Below are 27,520 nucleotides of genomic sequence, written 5' to 3'. Positions count from 1 at the left end.
CAAGGAAGAGGGCGTCTTCCTCAAATCATGAGCATCACCTTCAACTGGACGTTTCAGCAGCTAATGCTGACCTTGAAAGATTTCTGTTTGCTCACATTTTCCTTTGGCTAGTGTTCAAAGATGGAAACTGGGCAGCGCTGACATGGACGGTGGGGGTCGGGATAAATGATGTGCTGCGTGCCAGTTTCCTGACCAAATTACATGTACGCAGCACCAAGGCTTCTGAAATCTTTTCACAGAAACACACGAGAGCTGCTGAAATCTTCACTGATGTACTATAATGAATAAAAACATTTTTCCCCAGTTTGACTGTGTGGAAAGCAAACGGTTATACAAAATATATACAGTCATGTAACCTGGAGTAATAACGAATGATTAATGCCGGCTATACGAGCGCCGCATCACCACACAACGACATAACACAGTCATATAGAGAGAAATGAGAGTGAGACAAATTAATGAAGTATATTGCAGATGGCCCGCAGGCAGAGAGGCTCTTTAAATCACGCCGTGTTCGCCGTGCATGGCGTCTGCAGGCTGTAATTTGGTAGATTACCTATGCTACAATGGAGCGGCCTCACACTATCATTGTTATCAGGATGACAGCTTCGCTCTAATGTGATGTTTTTTGCTGATGTTAATTATGGCTCTTGTCTCGACCGTCACCAATCCAATCATTTGCCTCGGAACTTACATGCGTGTGAAATCGCTCACACGGTTTTGTCTGGATCTTTGACTCCTATACTGTATATCTGATGTGGAGTCTGTGTTTGCTGGAGCTCATAATGGCTATTACAACTAAATCAGATAAGCATTAAGACTTATTATTTAGACTTAATATTTATTTTTAATTAAAAACATTTCTGAGTCCAACATGGTTGGGAACATGAAAACATTTTCAGTAATTATTGTTTATTTATTGCTTGCATGCAGATGAGTTTATTCAATGAGGGCTTTCCGACTCATTACCCCTTAGATGTGATTTAATCAGGAGATAACTGCTCTTGTATTTCTCAGCGTTATTAATACACGCCATCAGTCGAGGTATTCGCTCGTCCATCTGTCACGGACGACAAAACTATCTGTTCAACACCTGAAATGACTGGCTGTACTTCAGCACTCATTTTGTAATAATAGACAGTTGTAACAGGAAAATGAGGGAACGTTAAAAAATATAGTTTTGGGTGCTGAGGACATATTAATCATACATGACCAGGAGGCTAAAGAGCAAAACAAACATGAGTGGGAGGGATGGTATATTCTCTCTCTCTTTCTCTCTCTCTCATGTCAATCACAGTTATAGTTATTGAGGTGATGTATGAGGAAGAGGGCAGTAATGTAGTGATTTCATATGTCTCAAAGGAAGCCGGGGTTTTCCTTCACCCTCTCTGGTTCGTAAGGAGAGCACACTGGAGGACGAGTATTCCAAGATGACCAAATTGGGTTTAAAAGGATTTGCATAATTATGCAAAATTTATGGAAGTGGTTTTGAATTTAATGCTTGAGCCCCAGACAAAGCCCGCACATTTCACCTCAAAACCAAATCTCATCAGTGATGCCCATTTGTTTTAAAACACAAATTAGGTATTTGAAAATAAACACAAACAAGTCTATAACTTTCCCCAAAACTCCCTCTCTCTTCTAATTAACCTTAAATAAAAATGCAATTGACCTTAACTGCAGATTTTAAAAGGAATTATAGATATTATAATAAGACCTGATATTTCAGTCAAATTACTCTCTTGCATTAGTAAGGCTTTTAACCCCTTGCATCCACTGAAATGGACATCACATGTTTTTTTTCTCTAAACCATGTAAACAAACAAATGTAATGTTTTCATCATTTGAAAAAATGACAGGTCACTGATCTGTCCCTTAATTGCCCAATTACAATCAATTTATGACCCCAATTTAATGTGAGAAAGCTTCAGGTACACTTTACACCTTTTAAACACTAGTTTATGTCCATGTTAGCGTCATCAGTTTGCACTGTTTATAATTCTTAGACTAAGTCTAAAGTAAATTTAAAGTCAATCTCTCATTAAATTATTTTTAATGTCCATTGCAGTGGACATCAGATCTCTGAAGTCATCATAATGAATTTTCATCCTGAGTTTCAGTGTCTATGACATGGTAGGGACATTTTGTTGTTTTTTGTTTAAAGCAATCTCACATTACAATAAAATTGTTTGCGATATGAACTAGCTGTAAATTCCTTGAACCACTGGAGTCATTTTTGTCCCCTGATGTGCCCCAAAATTAAACAATAAAATAAATGCATATAAAAAGTGAACAAGAGCATCAATAGCACAACCTGCCATGATTTTATTTTCTTACATATTCCTTATAATCCTTGCATATTTAGTCACATTATAAATGTAGTGTAAAATAAAATAGGTACATACATTGCCCATTCCAGCTTCTCGTTCTTGATCGAGTTGTACAATGCCTGCAGGGGAAAAAAAGAGAGAGAGAGAGAGATGGAAATCAGTATGACAATTAACACAGCTGCTCATATTATTGACTATTCTCCTGTTCACAGATTGGCTGTGTGCCCCGTCATGTTTTCTCACACGTATGAGGTGTTTTATGATTCATTCGAGAACACGGCATTTCAATTCCACTGAACAATCGCTCCAGGAACACGTGTGTTGCGCCGCTGCATACGTTTCTCGCCCCTGCCGTTAACAGATTCTGCTGAAACGATACGGCTGTGATGTGTAACGCTCGGGGTGTTCGTCTCGCAGCTTCCTCCGCCCACTTCCTTTTGGAATCATGAGTCCGGTGTCTCTCCTGTGCACCACTTGGATTCTTTGTTGTGGGCTCGCAGAAGGAAGACGTACACAGGCTCTCACCTCAGGGCAGAGTGTTGTGTAACTGTACTAAAATAATGAGGAAGGGAAATATATTTGAGTTACACAGAAGGCGCGAGTGATTTTCTATCTAATTGTGGGACTGCATCCGTACTGCCAGTGCATTTAGGATGAAGTTCGAGTTGAAGGACATGACCCTCCATCTTTAGACCGTTTGCGGGTTTTCCATCGTGTGTTTAGCACTGAGGAGAAAAACGACACCTAGGGCAAACCCCAAACTCGCGTGTTTGATAGAAGAGCTCCTATTAGAACACATCTCAGCATATATACTACTGCCCACCAGCAAGCCAGCTTAAAGTTAACATTTATTAATAAAGCACACAATATCGACAATAAAGCAATAGCTAGAAATATAACATAACCACCTTCAGCCTACAGGCTTTATTCCCCCGCACACTTGAATGTGTAAAATCACCCCCAGTCATTTACATGAATGCATTATGGGAATACACGGTCCTCCAGCCACCGAGACGGCACCGTACCAACACTTGAAAATAACAACCATGTCCTAAATGGTGCCCTACTCCATATTAATCTAACCTAAAATTGGACCCCCGTTAATTAGTGCACTACACGGTGAATGGCGTGTGATTTCAGACAGTCTTATCAGAATTAATCTCATAGCACGTTCTTGTGTTTCTTAAAAACTTCAACTGACGTTCTAATAAAAACGAAGCGGTCATGAATCCTAGTGTTCAGGACGTTCAGACCTGAACCTTCTGAGGATCTAACACAGGGTTTCACTTGTTTTTCAGACAGAATTCAGAAATCATAAATTCATTAGCAGATGGAAAGTGCAGAAAGATGTTTTGGATGTAAACACCACACAGGCTTTTCTGGATCTGTCTTCCACCTACAACTTCAACTGGGTTTTTTTTTTTTTGTACAGCCTATATTGCACTAAAATTACACGCATTTTTATACTTTCTATACATCTCCTGCCTTTCTGACCTGTATAGTTACATTCATGTTTTTGTAATTTGGTCTATTTTGATTTTATTTTAGTCAAAAAAACATTTCACTGCATGTTGTACCATGTATGGTTGTGTATAATGCCCAGTCAAATGAGAACTGGTAAAAACAAACTTAAACAAAATAGTTAGCTAGCTAGGAGTGTTAGAGACTTGGGGAAACTTGGTGGTTCATGTTACTGAGAAATGTGTAGCCTTAGTGCTCACTGTGCCATGTTTCTGATGCCTGAACACTAAAGCAGTTTTCCACAGGAAACAGGTTTGATTTTCCCCAATCCTGAAAAGACGGCCACACTAATGAACCTGCCTAATTGTTCTTAAATATATGGACTATATATATATATATATATATATATATATATATATATATATATATATATATATATATCTCCTATAGCTCCTATATATATATATATATATATATCTGTTCCTAATTTATTGTGAATATATCACTATACACTTCTGGTTAGATGCCAACTGCATTTCAGTGGCTTTGTACAATGCCAGGAAAGTTGAATCTATTCTCATCTAATTAATCCACTTAAATAATTTATCCTTATCGATCATGCAGATCAGCCACACCCAGGTTGATCTGCATGATGCTGAAGGTATCAGAATTCAGAAGCTTGTTACATCAGCATGAAGCCCATGTTTAAACATACTGTAGCTATGTGATGAACTTTCTGAGTGCGACCAAAAGTAAGACAAACATCTTAATGAGGGAATATAAGGAGATGTGCCAATATTCCAATATTGTCACCACCATCTCAAATAAAACTAACCGCTCGTCTATTTTTAGGGGAATTTAGTGCGACGTCCCTCTTTAATTGTGCCTCTAAAGCTGGAGTGCCTCATCGCCAATCATTCTTCATCTCTATTACTGAGAGTGATAAATCTAACAGAAAACAAGCGGGCCTGTTACACCGTACTTGGCTGATAGCAGGTACAGCTGTAAGAATGCCGTTAGGTTTAGCTTGTGTTCATGGAGTAAGATGTAAACACTGCAAACATTTTGTTTCCACACAACACAGCCTCTGCTTTTTTCTATTTGCTCCTTATTTGTCGCTATTTTTTAAAAAATTTCCTCGTGTTTATCCCCATTTTTTTCTTTCTTTTTCTCTGTACAGCTGGTGTTGATCCTTCAAAATGGTACACACTGCTAGTGACTCTCAATGAGGCGTTGCTAATTGCCATGCTCTAATTACGCTGCATAATGTATTGAAATGATTCGGAATCAAGACGCGAATCATTCCAAAATGATTCCGAATCAAACAAGAATCCCAAACAGGAACACCTAGCCTCTTGTACACGTTAACAATTTATAAAAACAAACAAACAAACAAACAAACAAACAAACAAAAAACGTGTGTATGCTGTAATTCCTTTCATTTAGTCACTAGTGCTTACAAAACAAAACAAGTGTTCCCTTTTCAAGCATCAAATCGTGATTCATCACAAAGGCAATGGAAGACAGCACCTTCAATGTGGCTGTGTTTAATCATTACTGTATGTTTAACCCCCTCTTCTGGTCACCATTAGCACTGACAGGTGGCAGCAGGAGACCTAGCCTGAGGATGAAAACCCTGTGTGACGCACCGAGACACGTCGTAGTATGAAGAGAACAGACATATTATACACTATATTAAAACGGAGAGGAGAAAAAAAAAAACACTGATGTGGCACTATTAATATTCCAATATCCTTTGTAAAATAAGACTAAAAAGACAATAAAAATATAATTGGGAATATAAGAATAGAATGAATTGGTACTAAAACATCTAAAACATTACTATTGTCAAAATGCTCAGTATTTATTTCCCTATGATGTTTATAAATTTTATAAACACAAGCAGTTCCATTCACCTTGATATTAAAGCTAATTAGAAAACCACACAGGTTAAGTACATTCCACCACACACACACACACACACACACACACACACACAGCTTGCACGATAGATTTCCCTTGTAAAAGGTGTGTTTTAAGCCCTCGCACTGGGACACTGGGTGTGAGAACACACACACTAAGTGGCACTAAGAGCAAGCGGAGGTGTTGCAGGAAGAGTGGGAGGCTGAGTGGGGAACAGGTGAGCATGTTACACTGTCGAAATGGCACGTCTGGTGTCACCGGTAATTAAACCAGACACACAGGTGAAGAGGGAAAGAAGAGGACATCAGAGTGGGCTTATGAATGCATTAGAAAAGCAAGACTTCAGGTCAACACAAATCAACACACTGATCTGTTCCCCTTCAGCCAGATGGGAAAAAAACACACACACAGTCAGAGCCATCCATCAACTTGAGACAATCACTGCCTGGAGGTTAAATTCGCTCAGAGAGGAAAGTGGGAATCATTAGAACTTAGGATTTGCTGTGTTAGTGTGCAATACAAACCACATTACTGATTAAAAGTAGGGCTTATTAATAAATAAAATAAATAAATAGCAACATGTGATTGCCATCAACTGGTGACAAATTCAGAAAACTCATCCATTCATTAATGCACCCTCAAAATCGCAGGCACTTAAAAAACCCAACAAGCTCGGACTCACTGAAAACCTCACTCTTTTTACCTTGTCCTTCTTGGGCTGCACGGTGGTGAATTCGGTGGAGTTGGACATTTTGAGGGATTTGGAGCGGTGCTGGGGCTGCCGCCGGACCGACTCCTCCCTGCTGTACTTGACCGAACCGCTGGCCCGCATGCGCACCTTCCCCGTGCCCTGAACGCTGTTTACCCCGATCATCTCCTCGACACGAGCGCACCGGCTAAGACGCACGACAGACAGACAGAGAAAAAGCTACACGTCCCTGCAGAAGTGAGAGCGAGGGAAGGAGGAAGAAAAAAAAAATAAACAGCGGAGAAACAGTGGAGAGAAGGTGGGAGCGACTGCACTCAGGCACGCATGCACGGATGCGTCTCCTCGCTTCAAAACAGCAAAGGCACTGCCCTCTCCAGCATCGCGTCCACTAGTGTTTGGATTCAGAGCTGCCGTTCCCCTGGAAGCAGCACTACAGTGACTGGGAGTTTGAGAAAGAGAGAGAGAGAGAAAGAGAGAGAGAGAGGGGGGGGGAGGGAGAGCGGGAGAGAGAGAACGTAAAGAAGGAGGGAGGGAGGAAAAATAAAGGAGAGGGGAGGAGCAGCTTCCTCCCCTTTTTGATTAAGCCAATGCTGAAAAGAGATTCGGTTTTAGTCTGAACAGTGACGGCGCAGCACTCTCCAGGCTCAGCGTCAGGTTTATTAATGTGCACCCGGTCAGATTCAAGTCAGCAGAGTGGACGAAGACACAACAGTAAGCACAGAGGGCTGACATGGTGGCACACAGAGCCCATGGGATGTTAAGTAAAAGCACTGAACAGTGGCACAGTTATCCAAAAATTCTGTATACTTTTCCTTTTATACCACTTGTTAGGGACCGGGTATACGGGCTGAGCAAGCCATCATATTTTTAATCATGGTCACAGTGTGAGCGATAATAGAACAGATTAAAAAATTGTTGATAAAAAGCAGAGCTGAAAGTCTGTTCTGAAACCATCAGCACTCCGATCCCTGCTCCCTCTGAAGGCACCATCATTCACACTGAGAACCCTGAAGGGTGCATGTCTGTTAGAGTCAGAATTAACAGCCATATGGAACGCCACGACATGCCATTCTTCAAAGCCGAAGCTGGCGTGGTGTTGACTCACAATCGCTCACAACAAATATCTGCATGCAATAATGCACCAAAGGGCAAAGAAACAAAAAACCTTCTTAATCAATCTCATTCAGTAGTTTGTTTAGTCTGATCCAGTAAATTCACGCACGCGGAAATACATATATACGAATGCAGGAGTTACGAACGTGATGAAAACGAAAGCGAGAGCTCACACAGCACTACTCACCACCAATTCCAGCTCTTTTAATCAATTCAGGTTACAATTAATTTTCATTCTTTTATCTTTATTAGTCACGTCATCCTGGTCATGGTGGATCTGAGGAACATCTCTGGAACACTGAGTGTGAGGCTGGAATGGGAACACATGCTGGATGGGATGATGAGACTCCATGCACAGAGCAGCAATCCATCATCTGACACTGGATGAAGGATGTGGGAGGAAACTGGAGAATCTGGAGGAAATCCATGCAGGAAGAAATTGTGAAAACCACCAGCTCAGAGTTACCTAGGAACACCGGAGCTGTGAAGCAGCAACACGCTGTGCTGCCCAACTATTTCAGATATTTTCATTTTGACATGACATTTAGCAAGTAAGCCTTCATGTCGCCAATGCTTCTGAAAGAATTTCCTCCGAAAACGACTCATTTGAAATGTTTTCTGTTCATTGCTTCAGTGTGGAATGATCCTAAAACTGGTGATGTGGGCGTGCCCCTTTTCAAAGTGCGCAGTGTAGGGTTCATCTAATTCTAACGGACCTCAGCGCCACATTTCAGTAGCAAACGAAAAGCCATGTCCCTGTCAGCACCTTTAAACAGAATCGTTCCAGTCTCTACTTTTGCTTTTACTTTTTACTTAAATAAATATATAAAGACAGAGGTGTAGTTTCACTATGTAGGGTAGACAGGGAAATTCAACCGTACCCAGAGGGCATAGGCAGTGAATAGGAAGTCATTATGGCGTTAACCTCATCATTAAAAAAAGATTACTGTGTAAATGTTGATTACGGCACATGCCAGACGTAATATTAGCATCAGTATCGGTTATATTAATGCTAGAATAACGTTTCTGTGCTTACACACATCTCACATCGCCACTCAATCAATTTTTCATCCACATCATACAGCCCTAGTGTGTCATAATGGGTAGGGCTAGCTTATAGCATCGGTAATACAATCAAACAACATGAAAGCCTACACACAAATGGTATAAGGCAGCATTATGCATAATACAGTGTAACGCAACACCACTTTCAATTCAGCTTTCAATTCAAAATCAATAATTCAAGAACCTAATCCTGCTAATTCTATTGATGTAAGCAACACAAAGGACGCTATCCTAGTACAAATTACACCGACACAGACTGTGTGTCTGATTCTAGTGCAGAATCCGTGATGAATCCCATATAGAGAGGCTGATACAGCTGGACTTTTCCTGATATTCGAACGGCAGCCTGATAGATACAGTCAGCTACTTCATACCACAGCAGACAGTCTGACATTCAGGTTAATACTCAGATGGGTTCAAGTACACTAGGTCTTCAAGAAAAATGACAAGTCTTTGCGAAAGAGAGTCAGATCTGTAAAATCTGCGATAAGGCACCAGTTTCATTGCCATAGTCAAATTCCTGCTATCACATGCGGGGTGGCGGTCTTCAGCGCTAAGGGACAGCCTCGATGTTCCACTGGTTTAGATGGTGCTAACGATTGGGAGGGTTTAACACGTAGCAAGGGAATGGTTACGGAGACAGAGAGGGAGGAAAAATCCAATTTAGCTCATCGGGGGATCATTCGATGCCCATTTGGGGGTGGGGGGGTGGAATGAAGAGCAGAAATTTGCCTTGATCTGTGAAAATATACAGCTGGGAGTGACAGAGCCTCGCTATTTCCCATGAATAATCAAGACTAATTTCATTGAAGCAGCATGCAAATCACAGACTGGAGGTCAAAGACTAAAAGACCATTTTATGGTATTATTTTAATTTAATCTGTACGACCTTTCCAACGTGGTGTAACTGAGACAATTTTTACCCCAGAGCAGACAGTTATGAATTAGGTAGCAGATAATTATTCCAGTTATTTCAACAGACCACAATCCTAGCTGTGTAATGTCCAGACTTTTCATGGGATCTAATTTATACTGTTTCAACAGGAAAAGAGCTTTGGTTTCACTAGGAGTGAAGCTGAGGATAAAACTGCTCCACAGCTACATCCCTGAAGCCATGTGCCAGTCAGGATATGAGAGTCAGCTCTGCTCACACTGTCAATTTTGTTTTTTTGCTGCAGGTTGGTTAAAGCAGCATGGTCACTTGCCAGACAATATGCCTTAATATGAAGAGTGAGCTACTGGCTCAATGCATCATCTTGTCCATCTGTTGTCCTACTGCAGACACAGAGGGACAAAAGTGTTTCCTCAGGCAACAAGCATGAAGTACTTTACAGCATGAGTTTGCATCACAGCACACAGGAAACTATTTAGTTGAAATGTCTTAATCATATTATAATAATAAAAATAATATTAACAGTGTGGGCAACTATGCAGGCACTAGCATCAAAATTTAGTTTCACTACAAATGTTTTCTGTGCTTCCTTGGAACTGCTGCTGTTATCACAACAGCTCAGCGCAGACCTCTATTACATACCATGCTGAATATCCTGATTTCTTTCGACAAATTCTGTCTGTCTTTTCACTAACAGGTTGAATGCTATAGCTCTGAGAATTTTTGGGTACTAATTGACACTGATCTGGAAAAATCCTTGGTATTAATCAGCTCCATGGTGCCCCGCCTGCTGCCCTAATGAACAAACCATGGGCAGCATGGAGCTCTCTTCATGTTAGTTATGGCTGTGTTGAGTTAAGTCATGTTAAAGATGTTAGAATTTTTAATCTTATTTTTAATGACTCATGAGCAAGGTGAACATCCCGGAGGGTCACTGAGAAAGGAAGCTCGCTGAACTGAAGTGCTCTCGGATGCAGCAGTCTATCTGCTCCACCACTGGGAATAACTTTTCACACAATTCACGGCAACTCTATGACCACGCTCCCTGACACTGATCTGTGTGCTTAAAGTCGGCTGCCCTCACGCGCTAATAAATACTGTTTAAACGCCATGAGATGTTTAATTAGGTTACTTGCATTGTAGGAAGATTCGATTCAATTAAATTTTATTTGTATAGCACTTTTAACAATAGACATTGTCTCAAAGCAGCTTTACAGAACATCATAAGAAACATAATACAAAAGCTCAAGATTAATGTTAGACCAAATCATCCCTAGTGAGAACCCCTGGGTTGACTGTGCCAAAAAAACTCCCTTGATATGAGGAAGAAACCTTGAGAGGAACCAGACTCAAAAGGGAACCTCATCCTCATTTGGGTGACACCGGAGAGTGTGATTATAAATTATTAATTATTATAAATTATTAACTATTACATCATTTATAGTCAGGAAGATGCTGTAGTTCCTCCTCATAATATTTTCCTGCTAAGGTTTCTATTAATAACCATGGAATTTACCCAGGTTGCAGTTTGTGTGGTTTGTTTATTAGGTACACTAGTGTTTACGTCACACAGTACTGAATGCTGAAAGGAAATAAATGCGTATTGGTTTCTTATATCAGAGCATCCCTAATATTATGACTACTTCATCCTCTACAACTATATCTACCATTACTTATCATTCTGTTACTGCTACCTCCATTATTCTTACTTCTGCTACAATTATTATTCTTCCACTTATTTTTTGTTCGCTATTTCCTCCTCTAGTGCTACTTACTAACTACTCTACTATACCTACTACCTACCTAGTAATATATTTACTACTAATTATTATTATTATTATTATTATTATTATTATTATTATACTTCTATCAACAGTTATTATTATGCTTATTATTCAAATACTAGTTATTATTATTATTCTTCTAATCCTTATACAGTGGATTCATATTGGTCATATTTTTGGGCGGCTGGAATGAATTATCTGCATTTACATTATTTCTTATGGGAAAATTCGTTTCAATACAAATGTTTACCTTAAGAACTCACCTCCAGAACGCATTAGCTTCCTATGCCGAGGTCCCGCTGTACTTCAATTACTAATGCCATTACTGCTTCAGTTACTACTAGGACTTCATCTAAAGCTATTATTAATACTGTTTTTTCCTCTACATTTTCCACCATATTTTGTCTATAATTTAACTTGTACAGGGTCCCACTTTATTGTATTCCTTTTCCTTTTTTGGATTTTATCTTATTTTATTATACTTTTAAATTCTATTTCTTTTTTTATTTTAACTTTATTTCCATTCACAGTCAGTCATAAAATGCAATTCACTACATTTTGTACTATGTATAATAAAAATAAAATAAATTTGAAAATTTGATACTACTACTTCTATTACTATGACTACTATAATAATAATAATTATTATTATACAATAATAGTACAAACAAAATGACCACAATCTGTGGTCAGAACAGGAGTTTCCTCTCATGACTTCTTCCTCTCATTAATCTATTTCATTAGAGATTCCTGTAAAGCTGCATTGTGATGATGTCTATTGTTAAAAGTGCTATACAAACACAACAGAATTAAATAGTTCCTCTTATCGATGTGCATTCAAGTCACTTTGCATTACTGCTGAACTCAACAAGCAGGAGAGGAACATAATCAAGAAACACATAACAGCTACATCGGCTGTTTCCGTATCTTCACCGGTACAGACTGTTTAACTAAATAGTGCCATGAAATGACGAATGTCTCGTTCAGTGCTTTCTGTCATTGGCCTGGACACGAGGAAAAAGACCAGCTCAGGAATACATTAGGTGTAACAGAGCTCGGTCTGGCTGGGAGCCAGTGTTAGGGCAGAGGCATCGCCTGTGTCAGGGCTACGTTGATGCATAGCACAGAACATGTGGGAGGACTGTTTGCTGCCGCTGAGGTGCTATTGTTGTGTCGAGCAGATCGAGCTGCTTGTGTTTTCAAGTGAAGAGGGCAATTAGCTGCTGAGGGAAAACACAAGACTGCTTTAGAGCCTTACATGGTTATTACTGAAGCTAGATTGCAAATCAGGTCCAAAACCTTCTGAAATAAACGCCAGGACACCAATAAAAGTGACTCACAGAAAGGATAGTTGTGCTAGTACAAATAGATAAATCGATAGAAAGGCTTAGCGGTGCTGCAGGCACACACGTTACCGTGTGACGTGTTCCTGTCAGCAACGTGTTCAAGCGGACATATTTGTAAACTCCAGGAGCGTGCTGTTCTCCAGAGCTTTCAAGTGCTGTTGATTGGAGCACACAGAAAAACACTTGTCTCTTCTGCATTCGAGATGCGAAATGGATAATTAAAAGGAATGACCATTGATGAGAGAGAGCAGAAATCATACAGATAAATTGTTTTCTTGGAACTACACGAGTGGAAGCTGGCTATAAATCGTTTCATCCCAGGGTTCAATCTCAGGAGATAAAAATCTTCCTACTGGATGTTAGAGAAGAGACTTCAATTTGAAGCCACATGCTTTGAGCAAAGGACAAAAAGAAAAAAGCTGATAATAATACTAATAACAACAGACGCTGGGGTTCAGATGCACTCTCTGACGCTGGCAGGATCACAGACAGCAGAGGCTTCATTCAAAACATTTCAGCACTGAGGGCATTTCATGTGTGGGGGAAAAAAGAAAAACTGAAGGATGACTAGAGAGAGAGAAGTCTGAGTAATGCACTTCACTGTTTTTTTTCTGACTTCCATAAAAATGGAAATGTTTCAATATCCTCCACACAGAGGAGATGGTTCGAAGCCTGTCGGCATTTTTCGAAACCTTTGTCGAATATACGCTGATATTTCACGCGATGAGTCAAGATATAATGAAAGAGGACACAGAATTACACAGATCTAGACGTATTTCATGATTAATGTTCAAAGCAGAGATTGCAGACTGTGATCTTGGAAAATATCCCAAAGAGGAAATACATCATCTTCCTCCAATGCAAGCAAAAAAACATAAACAAAAACATTTTCTGGGTTTTAAATATCATGTCTAATATACAGATGGCCTGAAGAGTGCAGAGCAGCAGCTGAGAATGTGGTCATCAAAAATGAGTTAAAAAGTGGAGTGAATTGCGTGCACACACATGAGAACGGACACATAAAGCGCGCGTGTGTGTGTGTGTGTGTGTGTGTGTATGAGCACGTCAGTTCTGCGAGCACTGAGACACGAGCACATTCCATCACGAGTCAAGGGGAAATTCACCATACAATGCGGGTTTTTAAGTTCCACACTCACTGGTTCTGCTCACTCACTCAATAAATAAATAAATAAATAAACAAACAAACACAACCATAAGCTCTTAAACACAAAAATGCTCTATGGTGCTCCTGAACATTTAGCACCAAGCAGGTATTACATGTACGTTATGGACTAATCATGTCTTTACTGGCTGAAACACACACACACACACAAACACACACACACACACAGAAGTTATTATTTCTTCACGACCCAGGTCCAGTGCGACCAAACTAGCACCACCTCCTACAGGTAGTTTTGGGATCGATACCACGATGCTTCCTGGTCCTCATGACAGCTTTCACGTGACAATTTGTTCATGTTTCAGACTAAACTGCCAGTGTGAAATCCTCTGAAATGTCAGTATTGATGAGTACCCAAAAAATCGTCCTCAACCGTGGGGTGGTGGTAGCTCAAGTGGTTAAGGCTCTGGGTCGTTGACCGGAAGATCAGGGTTCAAGCCCCAAGCCCCAGCACTCTGCTTGGCCCAGCACCGCCAAGCTGCCACCATTGGGCCCTTGAACAAGCCATCCTGCTCCAGGGGTGGTGCATCATGTCTGACCCTGCACTCTGACCCCAACCCCCAAGGATGGATGAAAGAATTTCACTGTGCAGTAATGTATATGTGACAAATAAAGACAACTTAAGTATCAAAGATATGGATGTGTTATGCTGAGAATAGAGGCTGACACCACTAAAGTGATAAAGGTATCCTAACGTAACCTGAATTAACAGGTGCTTTTGTTCTCAAGGGCACTAAGAACAAAATGCGGCTTAGGAAACAGCTACAGAGAATTATGTGATACAAAATGCATTATCTGTACCCGGCCCTGTGTAAACACACACAAACAATCCTGGTGTGCTGTACAACAGGCTGAACAAATAAGCAGGGCTTCACTGTTGATGTTGTTGGCATACGCACACACACACACACACACACACACACACACACACACATGGCACTGCCTACTTAAAATACCCCGGTGGAGAAGAACTGTGGCACATCACATCTGTAAGCACACACACAATCATCGCCGGCTCCATTCCCAGCAGGTATCTTTTTATTCTCTATGAAACAGCCAATCTAACAGTAAACCCAACCCTCCATCCCGGGGGAAAACATTGCTGAAGTGTTCCCACATGTAAAATACCGAAATTTACTCTAAATGGTAAGAGGCCAAGCAGGTGCATTGCAAGCATAAGTGGATTTTTTAACAGGAATTGCTTGCTGTGTTAGAGTGGACGTGCAAATCCGTTATATCGTGACCACTGCCATTTCTACAAGGCGTAGCACACACAGTACCCCCACACTGGCAGCTCGGACCATCTGGTGTGAGCAGCACGACGTTAAAGCATGGTTACTCAGCCTTGGGTGGATTTGAGACATCAGAGGATTCTTATTATTCGATGCTCAAAAAAATGGCAAGCTTGAAACAGGCGAGAGATTCTGTGCTGGAGGAACAAACGCTGTTTTGTTGTGTAAGCCTCTATGATTACAGTGCATAAGAAAGCGACAAGGAAAGCTCAAGCTCACTAACCCGGTAAAGATTCCTTGCAAGCATCTGTATACTCCAGTAATGCTTCATAAACCTCTAGGGACCTGTAATGTATTTGTTAACAACTAATCACGGTGTCAGTATTCTCCGTAATACACGACCATTATGATTAAAACAACCTGTAAACTATTATAAAGAATATTTATCCAGAATAACGATGTACATGATGAGCTTTCCTGTTAATCTAAGGTTAACATGTGCTACAGACACACAGTACATCACACAGACCTTGTCATTACTAAATATTTTAGAACAAAATCACCATCAGTTTTTTATATTCTTTATTTGAATGACAAATTTTTAAAACCTCAGTAAGCCCTGACCCGTCCTGCACTGTGTATTCTGACCCCTTTCTATCAGAACCAGCATTAACTTCTTCACAAATTGAGCAACAGTAGCTCGTCAGGGTCCAGTCTTCTCCCCCCACGTGCATCAATGAGCCTTGATCGCCCATGACCCTGTCACCGGTTCACCACTGTTCCTTCCTTGGACCTCTTTTCATAGATACTGACCACTGCAGACCGGGAACACCCCACAAGAGCTGCAGTTTTGGAGATGCTCTGATCCAGGAGATACTCTGTCTATTTTTCCTGCTTCTAACATCAACTTTGAGGACAAAATGTTGACTTGCTGCCTAATATATCCCACCCACTAACAGGTGCCATGATGAGGAGATACTCAGTCTTATTCACTTCACCTCTCACTGCTCACACTGTTATACCTGATCGTGTAACTGCTGTATGCACATCGTTGTTAGTTGCAGGACACTGTTATAATCATGGCATTATAATCAATGCTGGCATCTGTGTGACAAAAGTGATTATATACTGATTAATCAGTTGTTTATACAATGTTTTAGAGTAATAAATAACAATACACGTCTGGAAAGTATTTGGAGATCAGGATGCATACTCAGAAAAGGAAATCAGCCTTGAGTGCTTGAAACGATTTTATCCTCCTCTTACATACAGTGTATTAAACATTTCAAACTAGGAAGTGGATTTTTTTTTTTTAAGTGGAAAACACAGACGAGTCTGAGCATGATTATGGGAAATACGGCACTCTTGGAACACAGCTGGACCAATCAATTTAGTGGACCAGAACTAACTGTTGCATGGTCATCACTTATTGCTTGGTTAGATTTGAACTGTTTTAATTAAGATACTTGTTTGTTTAAGTCTCTAATCACAGGTAAAAAAAAAAATAAAAATAACAAAATAAAATAAATTAAAAACACCTACATTTAAAACAAAAACAAAAAATTCTTCTTATTTAGGCCACACCCACTTCGGAAGAGCTAGTTCTAAGGCCTTTCCCAAGTCTTATCATCACACACTTTTGGCTTTTAAATTTTTTATGTTTCATCATCATATGTAGAGATCTGACCCAAAGAGCCTCACAAAGAGCTGTTTTTAACTCTGGATATGAATGCTTATGATGCAGATTAAGCTCACAGGAGTGGAGGTCTTGCCTGAAGTCTTCTCAACTTGTCAGCCGAGCCGAGCGTATGAAAGATTTAACTTACAGTGACTACGCTGCCGATCTGTCAAGTTAACAAGAATATCAATATTTGAGTGCTTCACGAGATTGCTGACTCTGAGCACTGGTTTGATAAGCTCTTTACTGAAACACAGAGATTTTTCCTGTTGAGGAATTTCTTCTCTTTTTCCACAGTCAATAACACTAGTGCCTAAAGAAACGCAGAGTAGGAAGACAATGTAGGCCATCAAACATGATGATATATACACTATATTGCCAAAAGTATTCGCTCACCTGCCTTGACTCGCATATGAACTTAAGTGACATCCCATTCCCAATCCATAGGGTTCAATATGACGTCGGTCCACCCTTTGCAGCTATAACAGCTTCAACTCTTCTGGGAAGGCTGTCCACAAGGTTTAGGAGTGTGTTTATGGGAATTTTTGAGAATTCTTCCAGAAGCGCATTTGTGAGGTCACACATTTGGACCTTGCTTTGGTCACTGGTGCACAGTCATGTTGGAAGAGGAAGAGGCCAGCTCCAAACTGTTCCCACAAAGTTGGGAGCATGGAATTGTCCAAAATGTCTTGGTATGCTGAAGCATTCAGAGTTCCTTTCACTGGAACTAAGGGGCCAAGCCCAGCTCCTGAAAAACAACCCCACACCATAATCCCCCCTCCACCAAACTTTACACTTGGCACAATGCAGTCAGACAAGTACCGTTCTCCTGGCAACCGCCAAACCCAGACTCGTCCATCAGATTGCCAGATGGAGAAGCGCGATTCGTCACTCCAGAGAACGCGTCTCCACTGCTCTAGAGTCCAGTGGCGGCGTGCTTTACACCACTGCATCCGACGCTTTGCATTGCACTTGGTGATGTATGGCTTGGATGCAGCTGCTCGGCCATGGAAACCCATTCCATGAAGCTCTCTGCACACTGTTCTTGAGCTCATCTGAAGGCCACATGAAGTTTGGAGGTCTGTAGCGATTGACTCTGCAGAAAGTTGGCGACCTCTTCACACTATGCGCCTCAGCATCCGCTGACCCCGCTCCGTCAGTTTACGTGGCCTACCACTTCGTGGCTGAGTTGCTATCGTTCCCAAACACTTCCACGTTCTTATAATACAGCTGACAGTTGACACACATGCTGTTTTGTTCTCGATCTCCAGCACATACACTATATTGCCAAAAGTTTTGGGACGTCTGCCTTTACCTGCACATGAATGTAATATGGAGTTGTCCCGCCCTTTACAGCTATAACAGCTTCAACTCTTCTGGGAAGGCTTTCCACAAGGTTTAGGAGTGTGTTTATGGGAATTTTTGACCGTTCCTCTAGAAGAGCATTTTTGAGGTCAGGCACTGATGTTGGACGAGAAGGTCTGGCTCACAGTCTCCACTCTAATTCATCCCAAAGGTGTTCTATGGGGTTGAGGTCAGGACTCTGTGCAGGCCAGTCAAGTTCCTCCACATCAAACTCACTCATCCATGTCTTTATGGACCTTGCTTTGGTCACTGGTGTGCAGTCATGTTGGAACAGGAAGGGGTCATCCCCAAACTGTTCCCACAAAGAGCATGAAATTGTCCAAAATGTCTTGGGATGAAGCTGAAGCATTAAGAGTTCCTTTCACTGGAAGTAAGGGGCCGAGTCCAACCCCTGAAAAACAACACCTGAACTCAGTGATCTGGAGGGATGTCCCAATACTTTTGGCAATATAATGTATATATAATATATAATATGGCTGAAAGGAATGGATTTGTTTCAAAGCGTTGCTGCCACCGTTCTTCGGTCACAGTCAGTCACAGATTTTTAGATTTCAGGGCTTTTTAACCTCCTGATAAATCAGGTCACCAGTTTAATGGATAAAAACAAACATGAAAAAATATTTCTTTTGTCTTGCTAGTAATCCGAAAATATTTGTACTAAGATGATAGGTGTGGCCAATGTCAGTAGTCAGAATCAGTCATCTACTAATAGGTTAACACCTTATTTAATTATTACACACACACAGAGCACTTTATTAGGGAACACTACACTTTTACTGGGTAAAGCCTCCCTTTACTCTCAAACACTTCATGGCATGGATTCCACAAGATGTTCCTTTGGAATTATGGTCCAGGTTGATATGATTTCATTATGCAATTTCTGCAGAATTTCTCAGGCACACAGTCATGCAGCTAATCTCCTGTTATAACATCTCAAAGGTCTTCTAGATTTTAAGTCAGTGACTGGGAAGGCCAGTAAAATTAAACTCAGCAACAATACTCAAATACTCTGTGGTACACGAGCGATGATTAACTGGTATTACAGCCCAAAATTTAAGCAAGAAATCATTCCTCACACCATTACAGCACCTTGACCAGCCTGTACTGTAGACACAGAGCAGGTTGGGTCCACAGATTCATGCTTTTGGTTCCAAACTCGAGAAATTCAAAATTGAGATTCATCAGACCAGGCTGCATTTTTCCAGTCTTCACCTGTCCAGTTGTGGTGAGTTACTGTGTCCTCAGCTGTCTGTTCTTAGCTGTCAGAAGTGGAACCTGACTGTTGGTGTATCTCATCCACCTCAGGATTCTGATACGTTCCTGCTCACCACAGTTGTGCAGACTGGAGTTATTGTAGCCTTTCTGTCAGCTCAAGCAAGTCTGTCCATTCTTGGTTGATCTCTCTCATCAACAAGGCGTTCCTGACCACTGAACTGCAGCTCACTTTATGTTTCTTCTTTATTGCACCATCCTGAGCAAACTCTAGAGACTGCTGAACTCCTGGAATTTTCGCACACAATAGTTAAGAGAAATACTAAAACCAGTCCATCCGGCACTAACCATCACACATTCCGTCATTTTTCCGGCGTTTGATGTGAACATTACGTTACCTGAAGCTGCTGGCTCGCATCTGAGGCTCACGACTGCCTGAATGGATAATTCATACGAATAAGATGTACAGATGTTCCTAATAAAGTATATTTATATGCATATATAAGCAATTCCCATTCCTTGCAGGTCTTTCTGTTTTCATTTTATATATATAAATATTAGTTAGATATATGTAAATAGATCTCTGGCATATGTACATCCATACTCACTTATTCTATTGTTCTTTTTTTTTTTAATTCTATTTATTTTAAATTATTTTTTATTTTACACTCTTGTTTAAACTGCTGTGTTGTATTGAATGTCCCCTACAGGGGATTAATAAAGATACATCTCATCTCTTATCTCATCTCATTATCTATAAATGAAGTATGTCCTTGTGACTGCGGTTATAAAGTAACTTCAGGACTCCCAAGAGAGCAGCAGAGAAAGCCGAAGACCTTTGAGCAGGAGAAGAAACACTACACCGAAAACAATTTAAAGCCAGAGAGTGAAGCACCCATTGTTTGGTTGTTTTCTTTCTTCGACCACAATAATCTTAATAATCTGACCTGGCAGGAAACATGTTTCTTTGGCTAGTGAATACAAATTAAAGCGTGCGCTGCCTGAATAATTACTGCCATGTACTGCAGTGCTAAAAAGAGCTCCAGTGTTTCGTGAGCAGGTGACGACAAATTTCTTAAATACTCCCAGTCTTAATAAATCTGAACGAGGGTACAAAATAAACTCCACACTGAGTGTTTTGTCCTTCGATATGCAACACAGCAGAAGCGGCAAAACAGCAATGATGTCCATTTCATCTTAATTAAGGTGATGAAAGCACCTCCAGTCTGTTTAGTCAATAACGGCGTAAAAGGTGCGAAGGTGATAAATAAGCAAGCAAAAGCAAAATAAGGTGTTCAACTGACAAGAATAATGGAAAATAATAGGTGTGCTGAAACATACAGATTAATAATGACAGAATAGTGAATGGAGAATGACACCAAAAGCGGTGGTATTTGTTTAAGAGACAGGTCTCTCAGTGGTCAGTTTGCATTAAAGGCAGCTCATGCTTCATGCCGATGTGTGTAGTGCAGCAGACGGTAGGATATGAAGCACATTAAGTTTAAATATAGCCAGATACCAAAAGAAAAGCCAGGAAGTAGTAAGAGTGTTTTTCTTTTCAGGAGGTTGAAAACCCCAGGATGGTCAAGAAAATCTACTTGTCCCAGGCATCTGCGCTAGCAATTTCTTTACCCGTGCATCCCTAACCTCACCTTATCTATGAACACTATTCCAAAAACACACCAGGCGATGCAAAGCAGGCAAGTCAAACCTGTTACAGTCTGTGATTTGTGTATTACTTTTCATTACTGGCTCGTCTTTAATTAAGCAATGTTCAACATCTGGCACCAGTCAGGTTACTCCAATATGCTGGAAGCTCATTACTCGGTTTTACTCTCAAATCCTATTTGTTTCAAATGGATAAAGTAACAACTGTGGCTTCTGTTTGCCATCATCACCTTTTAACAGCTGCCAAATGGGTCAGATCAAAATAGAAAAAACCTCATTACAGTGACGGCAGTGATGGGGCTCTGATTACAGGGCAGCACGGCAGCCAGTCGTGACTATAATGTCTGAAAAGGTCAGCCTGTGCCCTTTGTTGTTCATGGAAACAAGATACAAGGAATTGCTTGACCACTGGCCAGGATTAGGATTAGGAGCTAACGCTGGGTGATTGGTGAATGCTGTTGCTTTAAGCTATTATTAATACGCTGCCTGTATTGCTTCCCTAATCAGCCACACGTTCCCAGGCACCAGCTGCCTGACCGTAGGTTAACCGAGTATATTAAAGATGAATAAATTTTAGAAAGAGGAAGATAATGTATGCAAATGTTTGAGTTTTCTCAGGGTTTAAGTTAATGTTCCCAGGGTTTAACACAGGCTTTATCATTCTGCTGGGAGAAGATTTTAATTGGATTAAACAATAGCACCGGTGGTAAGAATTCATTTTAGATGGAGAAAGTACAAAAAAAAAAGTCATAGAATGATCTATATGTTTAAAGTGATGCATTGTGGGGGAAATGACAGACAGTAGTAGGTCTAATGATGGCGTGAATTTGTAAATTAGTCATTTAAAGCACAAGCCAACCAATCAAGCCATATTAATAACATCCCCCTATTAATAAAATACCTTTATGACAGATGGGGTGAAAGTGATTAAAATACAGTGCTTATAACACAGAAAATTATATTTCATCTGATCTTAAAGTGGATATCTCTTATTTTCTGCTGTTTGACTCTTTATCCAAATTCAGGGAGTAGCTAAGCATTTAATAGCTTTCAAAGAGAAAGAGGAAAAATGCATGATAATGATTAGTTAATAAAAAAAAAACTACTGGACCTGTTTGTTTTGACTCTTGGTGTGACTAAATATGAACTCTGTTGACCTTTTATAAACATCACTGCAGAAAACCAGTGTGCAGTGCGATGCATCACCTGCACTGTATAAGTGTTATAATTAACAGCCATAATAAGCATTTGGTGCTGTCAAAATATTGTCCAAGGGGGTTCAAATCCAAAATCCCATCTCTAGCTATACCTCTGGGCAGAAGTCGGCCCACCACCATCACGTCCAACACAAGAAATGTTCACTGTCTTGTTCAGGTGGAAAATATCCAGCATCCCGCTGTCCAGGACCATACAAAGCCTTTTGTATATTAGAATACAAGCTAAGCAAAAGTTTCCTCCTATGATAGGTGACGAGGAAAAGACGAGAAGATGATTGGAGACCTGATCCAAGGAAGGCAACAGGTATGTAAGGATAGAATGGGTAACGATTAAACCGGGCAATCTGGCGGAGCTGGAACTGGCATGGCGTGAAGGATGTGGGCTGTTTAGCACAAAATCCAAAAGCTTCTCATGTGGTGTGAAAATGGTTAAGAGACTGTTCAAGACAAAGACAACATTTGCTAACTGATTTGAATTTTTATTAACTTAACATGCACTATCTCACCATTTTTATTTCAAAATTCCTTTTATCCCAGGGGTGTACAAACTTTTGCACTCAGTTCTATAGAGAGGTATTTCTACAGTAAAGATTTCAACTACAAACCATGTAAAAGTTAACCTTACAAGTAACTTACTTGTGTTATTCTACATAAAAGATTTTTCTACACTGGCTGACTCCTGTAGTCGATCTGGAGGGTATAGACACTGCTACGCTACATGAACGTGTTAGCAAGAATGAAACGTTTACATTACAGCCACCATGGCAACATGCTGAGGTAATCGAAGCTTAATGAGCTCTGCTGCAGAATCAGCACTTACGCTCTGGCACAGGTACCATATTAATCCCAATATGGGACATTCGATTATCACTGCAAACTGCAGACAGGTGCAAAGACAAAATGCAGCACAGGTCACATGCATCATGTCACACACACACACACACCTCACTGAGGACCAGGACGTGTAGTACACCATCTCAGATCCATGTCTAACACAAGACTTTCAATAAATTAATAATAATCCAATCATCTGAATTCAAAGTTCATCAGTCTGCATAATAAGAGAAGCAGCGGGATTCTAGATGATTGGAATAGTTTTATTTTATTACTTTGATTAGCAAAAAAAATGTATTAGCGAGTTAATAAGATGTCATCAAAAAGGTTTAATAGAAAATAAATCAAATTCATATGAGCGTTCCACATGATTGGGTTTAGTTACATTAACACTTCATTTGTTTTCATTAATCGAGTTGTTCTGGTCATTTCACAGCCCTGTGTAAAGCCGGACACTGCGCTCACCCAAACTCGGGTAGGAAATGGGTCTCTGGTGTTCTGAGATTATCCACTACACAATACCACCATCCTTAAGGGATTTTATAATGTAATCGGATCACGTTATTATTCCTTGTCTTGATCACAATCATACTACATAATTTAAACTAGTAAATAGAAACTTCCATCCATCCATCCTTCCATCCTCCACACCACTATTCTTCCTGAGTCGTGGAGAACCTGAAGCCTATCCCAGGAGACACACACTCAGACACTATGGATAATTTACAGACACCAATCGGCCTACAACACGTCTCAGAACTGTCGGAGAAAACTGAGTACCTGGAGGAAACCCCCAAGGCACAGGGGGAGAACATGCAAACTCTACACACACTGAAGAGGCGGGATCCAAACCCCCAACCCTGGTGGTATGAGGTAGACGTGCTAACCAGGACGCTTCCGAGCCTCTAAACAAAAACTTGTTTCAGTTAAATTTAGCAGAAGCAACGAAACCAGGTTTGGATGAGAAACTAAACAGCTTTAAGTAAACTAGAAATTAAATAGATTCTCTTAAATCTGATGAATAACAAAAGTCCAGTGCACACTAACCACACCAAAAATATTGGGTCTGAAGTTTGGAAAACCAAACCCTGGTCTTTTTCTGATCCTCAGTTGTCCAGTTTCTGTAAATCTGTACCCACTGCCCTGCAACCCGATGAGATCTGCTGTTGTAGGCCATCGTCCTGAAGGTTTGATGTGTTGTGTATTCTGTGATGCTTTTCTGTTCACCATGGTTACAAACAGCGCTTATTTGAGTTACTGCAGACTTCCTGCCTGCAGAACTGCCAGTGACTGGAGGTTTCAACTCTGTTACATGTGAGAATCCCAGAAAATCATCAGTGTCTGAAATACTCAAACCGGCCGATCAGGCACCAACGCCCACATCACGGTCCAAATCGGTGAGATAACGTCTCCTCCGCCGACCCACCATTCTGATGCATGATATAGAACATTAACTGAAGCTTCTGACCTGCAGCTGTTCTTCTGATCTGTCATTATCTAATCCCTCACAGTGTGTATTTTCATACATCTGGACTTACAGACAGACTGACGTAACTGCAGAACATTTCTTTCAGAAAAGCACGACTGACTTTTTTCTCACATTTCTGTGCCCTGGAAAGCCTTCTAATGTCATAGTCACATTTTGTCTGGAGAAAAAAAAATAAGAAAGCTAAAGGGAGTGTGTACTGAGCCTTTTTGAACCGGTGTGCTCGAATATAACCGAGGAAGACAAAGAACACGAGGTAATAGAAGTTTTGCTTGAAGGTTTCAGACTAATGGCTTGCTGTTGTCCACATGCTCTGTGATATCTGAATAGAGAGTCGTTAAAAGGCATCGCCTTCACTGCAGCAGCCAGAGAATGAGACGATGTCTGTAACTCAATGTGAAAATCCAAAGTGTTTTGTTTTTTCCAAAAATTTGAAATGTGATGTATTTCAGTGGAAATAACGAGAGGGTCTTTGAGTTTTATCCAGCAGAATTTAAATAGGAAAAGAGGATTGTTCCAAAACAAACTACAGAAAACTCATTAAATGGAGATGGAGATGAAGGGATTAAAAAAGGGATGAAAATTTCAATCCATATTTATTCGTTTCTATATAAGCAGTCAGGACTGGACACATTGATGATGAGTGTTTGTGTCGCCTCACCTCACACGGGTGAATCATGTTTTTTTTGGTCTTTTGCACGACTCTAGAGTCAAAAATCAGTGGATTTTAGTGAAAGATGACAGACGAAGCAGAATTCTGTCGTGTTCCTGTCTTGTACAATAAGCTAACAAGGTAAAAATTGGTCAGCTCTGGTTGTCTTTAGGCTTTCACTATATTAAACACAGCAAAGGAAAAAACTTTTCTTATCAATGAAACACTCTGCTTTCTATGTTAAGTGCTTTGTGTGGAATTTTGTAGAATTCTAGTTGTGAAATTCACATCACTCAGCTAGCTATGGCAATATTAACTGGAAAACTGTTAAAATACAGACACGCCAAGTGACCTACTCATTTGTTGATGCAGGAACGACTGACACATGGTAGCAGCGTAAATTCATCCTCTAAATTTATAGTTTAGCGACATGTTCTTCTTTCGACTGCTCCCTGTTCAGGGTCGCCACAGCAGATCATTTGGTCCACATGTTTCGATTTGGCACAGGTTGTACGCCAGATGCCCTTCCTGACACAACCCTCCCATTTTAATCCGGACTTGGGACCGGCACTGAGACTTAACTCTTCTTAACTCCTGTCTGGGAATCCAACCCGGGCCGCGGCAATGAGAGCACGGGATCCTGAAATCCTAAAGTTTACAGCGACATCATAGTTAGCTATAAACATGTAAAATACTGGCATGCCAAATAACGTCCTGATTTGTTGCTGTGTTGTTGATCCAACCTTTTTACCTTTATAGAACATTAATAATCACATTATTTTTGACCTATTCTTATCATCTATTACTTATTATTTATTTATATAAAAAATAGAATGAATTTAGAAATTATGCTGATGCTCAGACTAATAAGCTGCTCCTCATGGTCTCAGGGAGTCTTTCTTCATCACCGTCGCCTCTGGCTCACTCATTCGGTACAAATATAAATTGGAATTTTAAACTTTTGCATTTTTATATTTCTGTAAAGCTGCTTTCTGACCAAAAGTCTGCTATAGTAAAACAATCTGTGGGTCCACAAGCTGTAATACCGGTGTGAGAAACTGCATTGGCTCGGCTGTCTGGTTCCGTGAAGAGAAACACGAGGGACGTTACCAAGAAAGGAGTGGCAGTCTAACAGCTGCTTAGGCTCTGACTCTCACAGAGGACAAAGAGTCACAACACATCACCATCATCCTGCCTCTGCTTCAAGTTGGGGCACAGTGTCACACCACACAAGACTGCTGCGTCATGCTAGAAACTAGTTAGTGAGGACCAGTAAAGCCTGACTCCTTCTGCTTCCATGACTATGCTTAAATACTTAAATGGAGCACAGCCAGGCTAATTAATTTAAGAGCACACACACAAGTTTGGATCCAGAGAGGTAGTGAAGCACATCCAGAGATAAAAGAGGGTTAAAATGGACCGAGTCCAACTTAAAAGCTGCCATTTTCAATGACTCACTTTAGCAGGATGCTCATCTAACAGAAAATCCTTTCTGCCAAAGGTCAAAAAAAACAACATAATAGCCTTTGCCCTATTTCCAAATAAAACAAGAAAAATAATTGCAGCTCCAACATTAGAGGTCAGACGTATATATATATATATATATATAAGACTTCCTGTGTTTTCTGGACTTTGTGAGTCAGTTACAGTCACCAGAAGGGAAGGGACTAAACATTCCATCTTACAAAGTCCATAAAACACGTTGTGATCTTTATGGTGATTCTGTTTGTACTTGGCAGAAAACACTGAAGTGAAATAAGTGTTTTCCTGTGAAAGTGTCAATTCACACACCTTCCCAATCAGTCAATCATGTTGCAGCGACGCAATGCGTAAGATCATGCAGATACAGGTCATGTTCACAACAAACATCACAATGGAAGAAAAGCGTTCTCGGTGGCAGACGGCTGGTTCGAGAATTGATGAGATCCTCTGGAGTTTACCGAGAATGACGTGGAAAAAAAACATCCAGGGAGCAACAGCTGTGAGGAGGAAAACGCCGTTCTGATGAGAGTCAAATAAATATACTGTATGTAGGTGTGAAATGAATACATATTCCATAGGGTTTTTTCACAGCAAATGTACACCTTTCCAGTTACACAGCTAAGTGAAAACGCTCCACACAGACAAAATAACTGATCCAGACGATCGCCCATGTAGACCTCAAAAACATCAATGATGAAACAGCGTGAGGTCACATGAGCCGGAACGAAAGGAAGGTCCTGTGACTTGTATGGCAAAGCAGTACATGTTATAAATAAGCCATTTTTACAGCAGACCGGCTGCTCGGAGGGTCTGTCACTGACGCATGAAGTGAAAACACACTTCGATAATTAGCACAAAGTAGTCATGGCAAGCAGAGATTACTTAATC

At 40.5% G+C, this 27,520-nt stretch overlaps 1 protein-coding gene across 13 annotated transcripts in view; it reads right to left on the bottom strand.

Annotated features, from left to right (window-relative positions):
* psd3l (pleckstrin and Sec7 domain containing 3, like) overlaps positions 1-27,520 on the bottom strand; it is a 122,208-nt gene that overhangs the window by 22,223 nt on the left and 72,465 nt on the right. For 12 of the 13 annotated variants that reach the window (XM_058411280.1, XM_058411282.1, XM_058411284.1 and 9 more), the window contains one exon: positions 2,406-2,449. In XM_058411280.1, the coding sequence (XP_058267263.1) occupies positions 2,406-2,449 (44 nt within the window). Of the gene's footprint in view, positions 1-2,405; positions 2,450-6,417; positions 11,213-27,520 lie in introns of those variants that run through there. The other variant, XM_058411294.1, reaches the window with a different exon arrangement.

This window comes from Hemibagrus wyckioides, linkage group LG16 (assembly GCF_019097595.1).
Source record: "Hemibagrus wyckioides isolate EC202008001 linkage group LG16, SWU_Hwy_1.0, whole genome shotgun sequence".
Taxonomy (NCBI): Eukaryota; Metazoa; Chordata; class Actinopteri; order Siluriformes; family Bagridae; genus Hemibagrus; species Hemibagrus wyckioides.
Note: the sequence above shows the minus strand (reverse complement) of the source record. Positions and strands in the feature narration are given on the sequence as shown.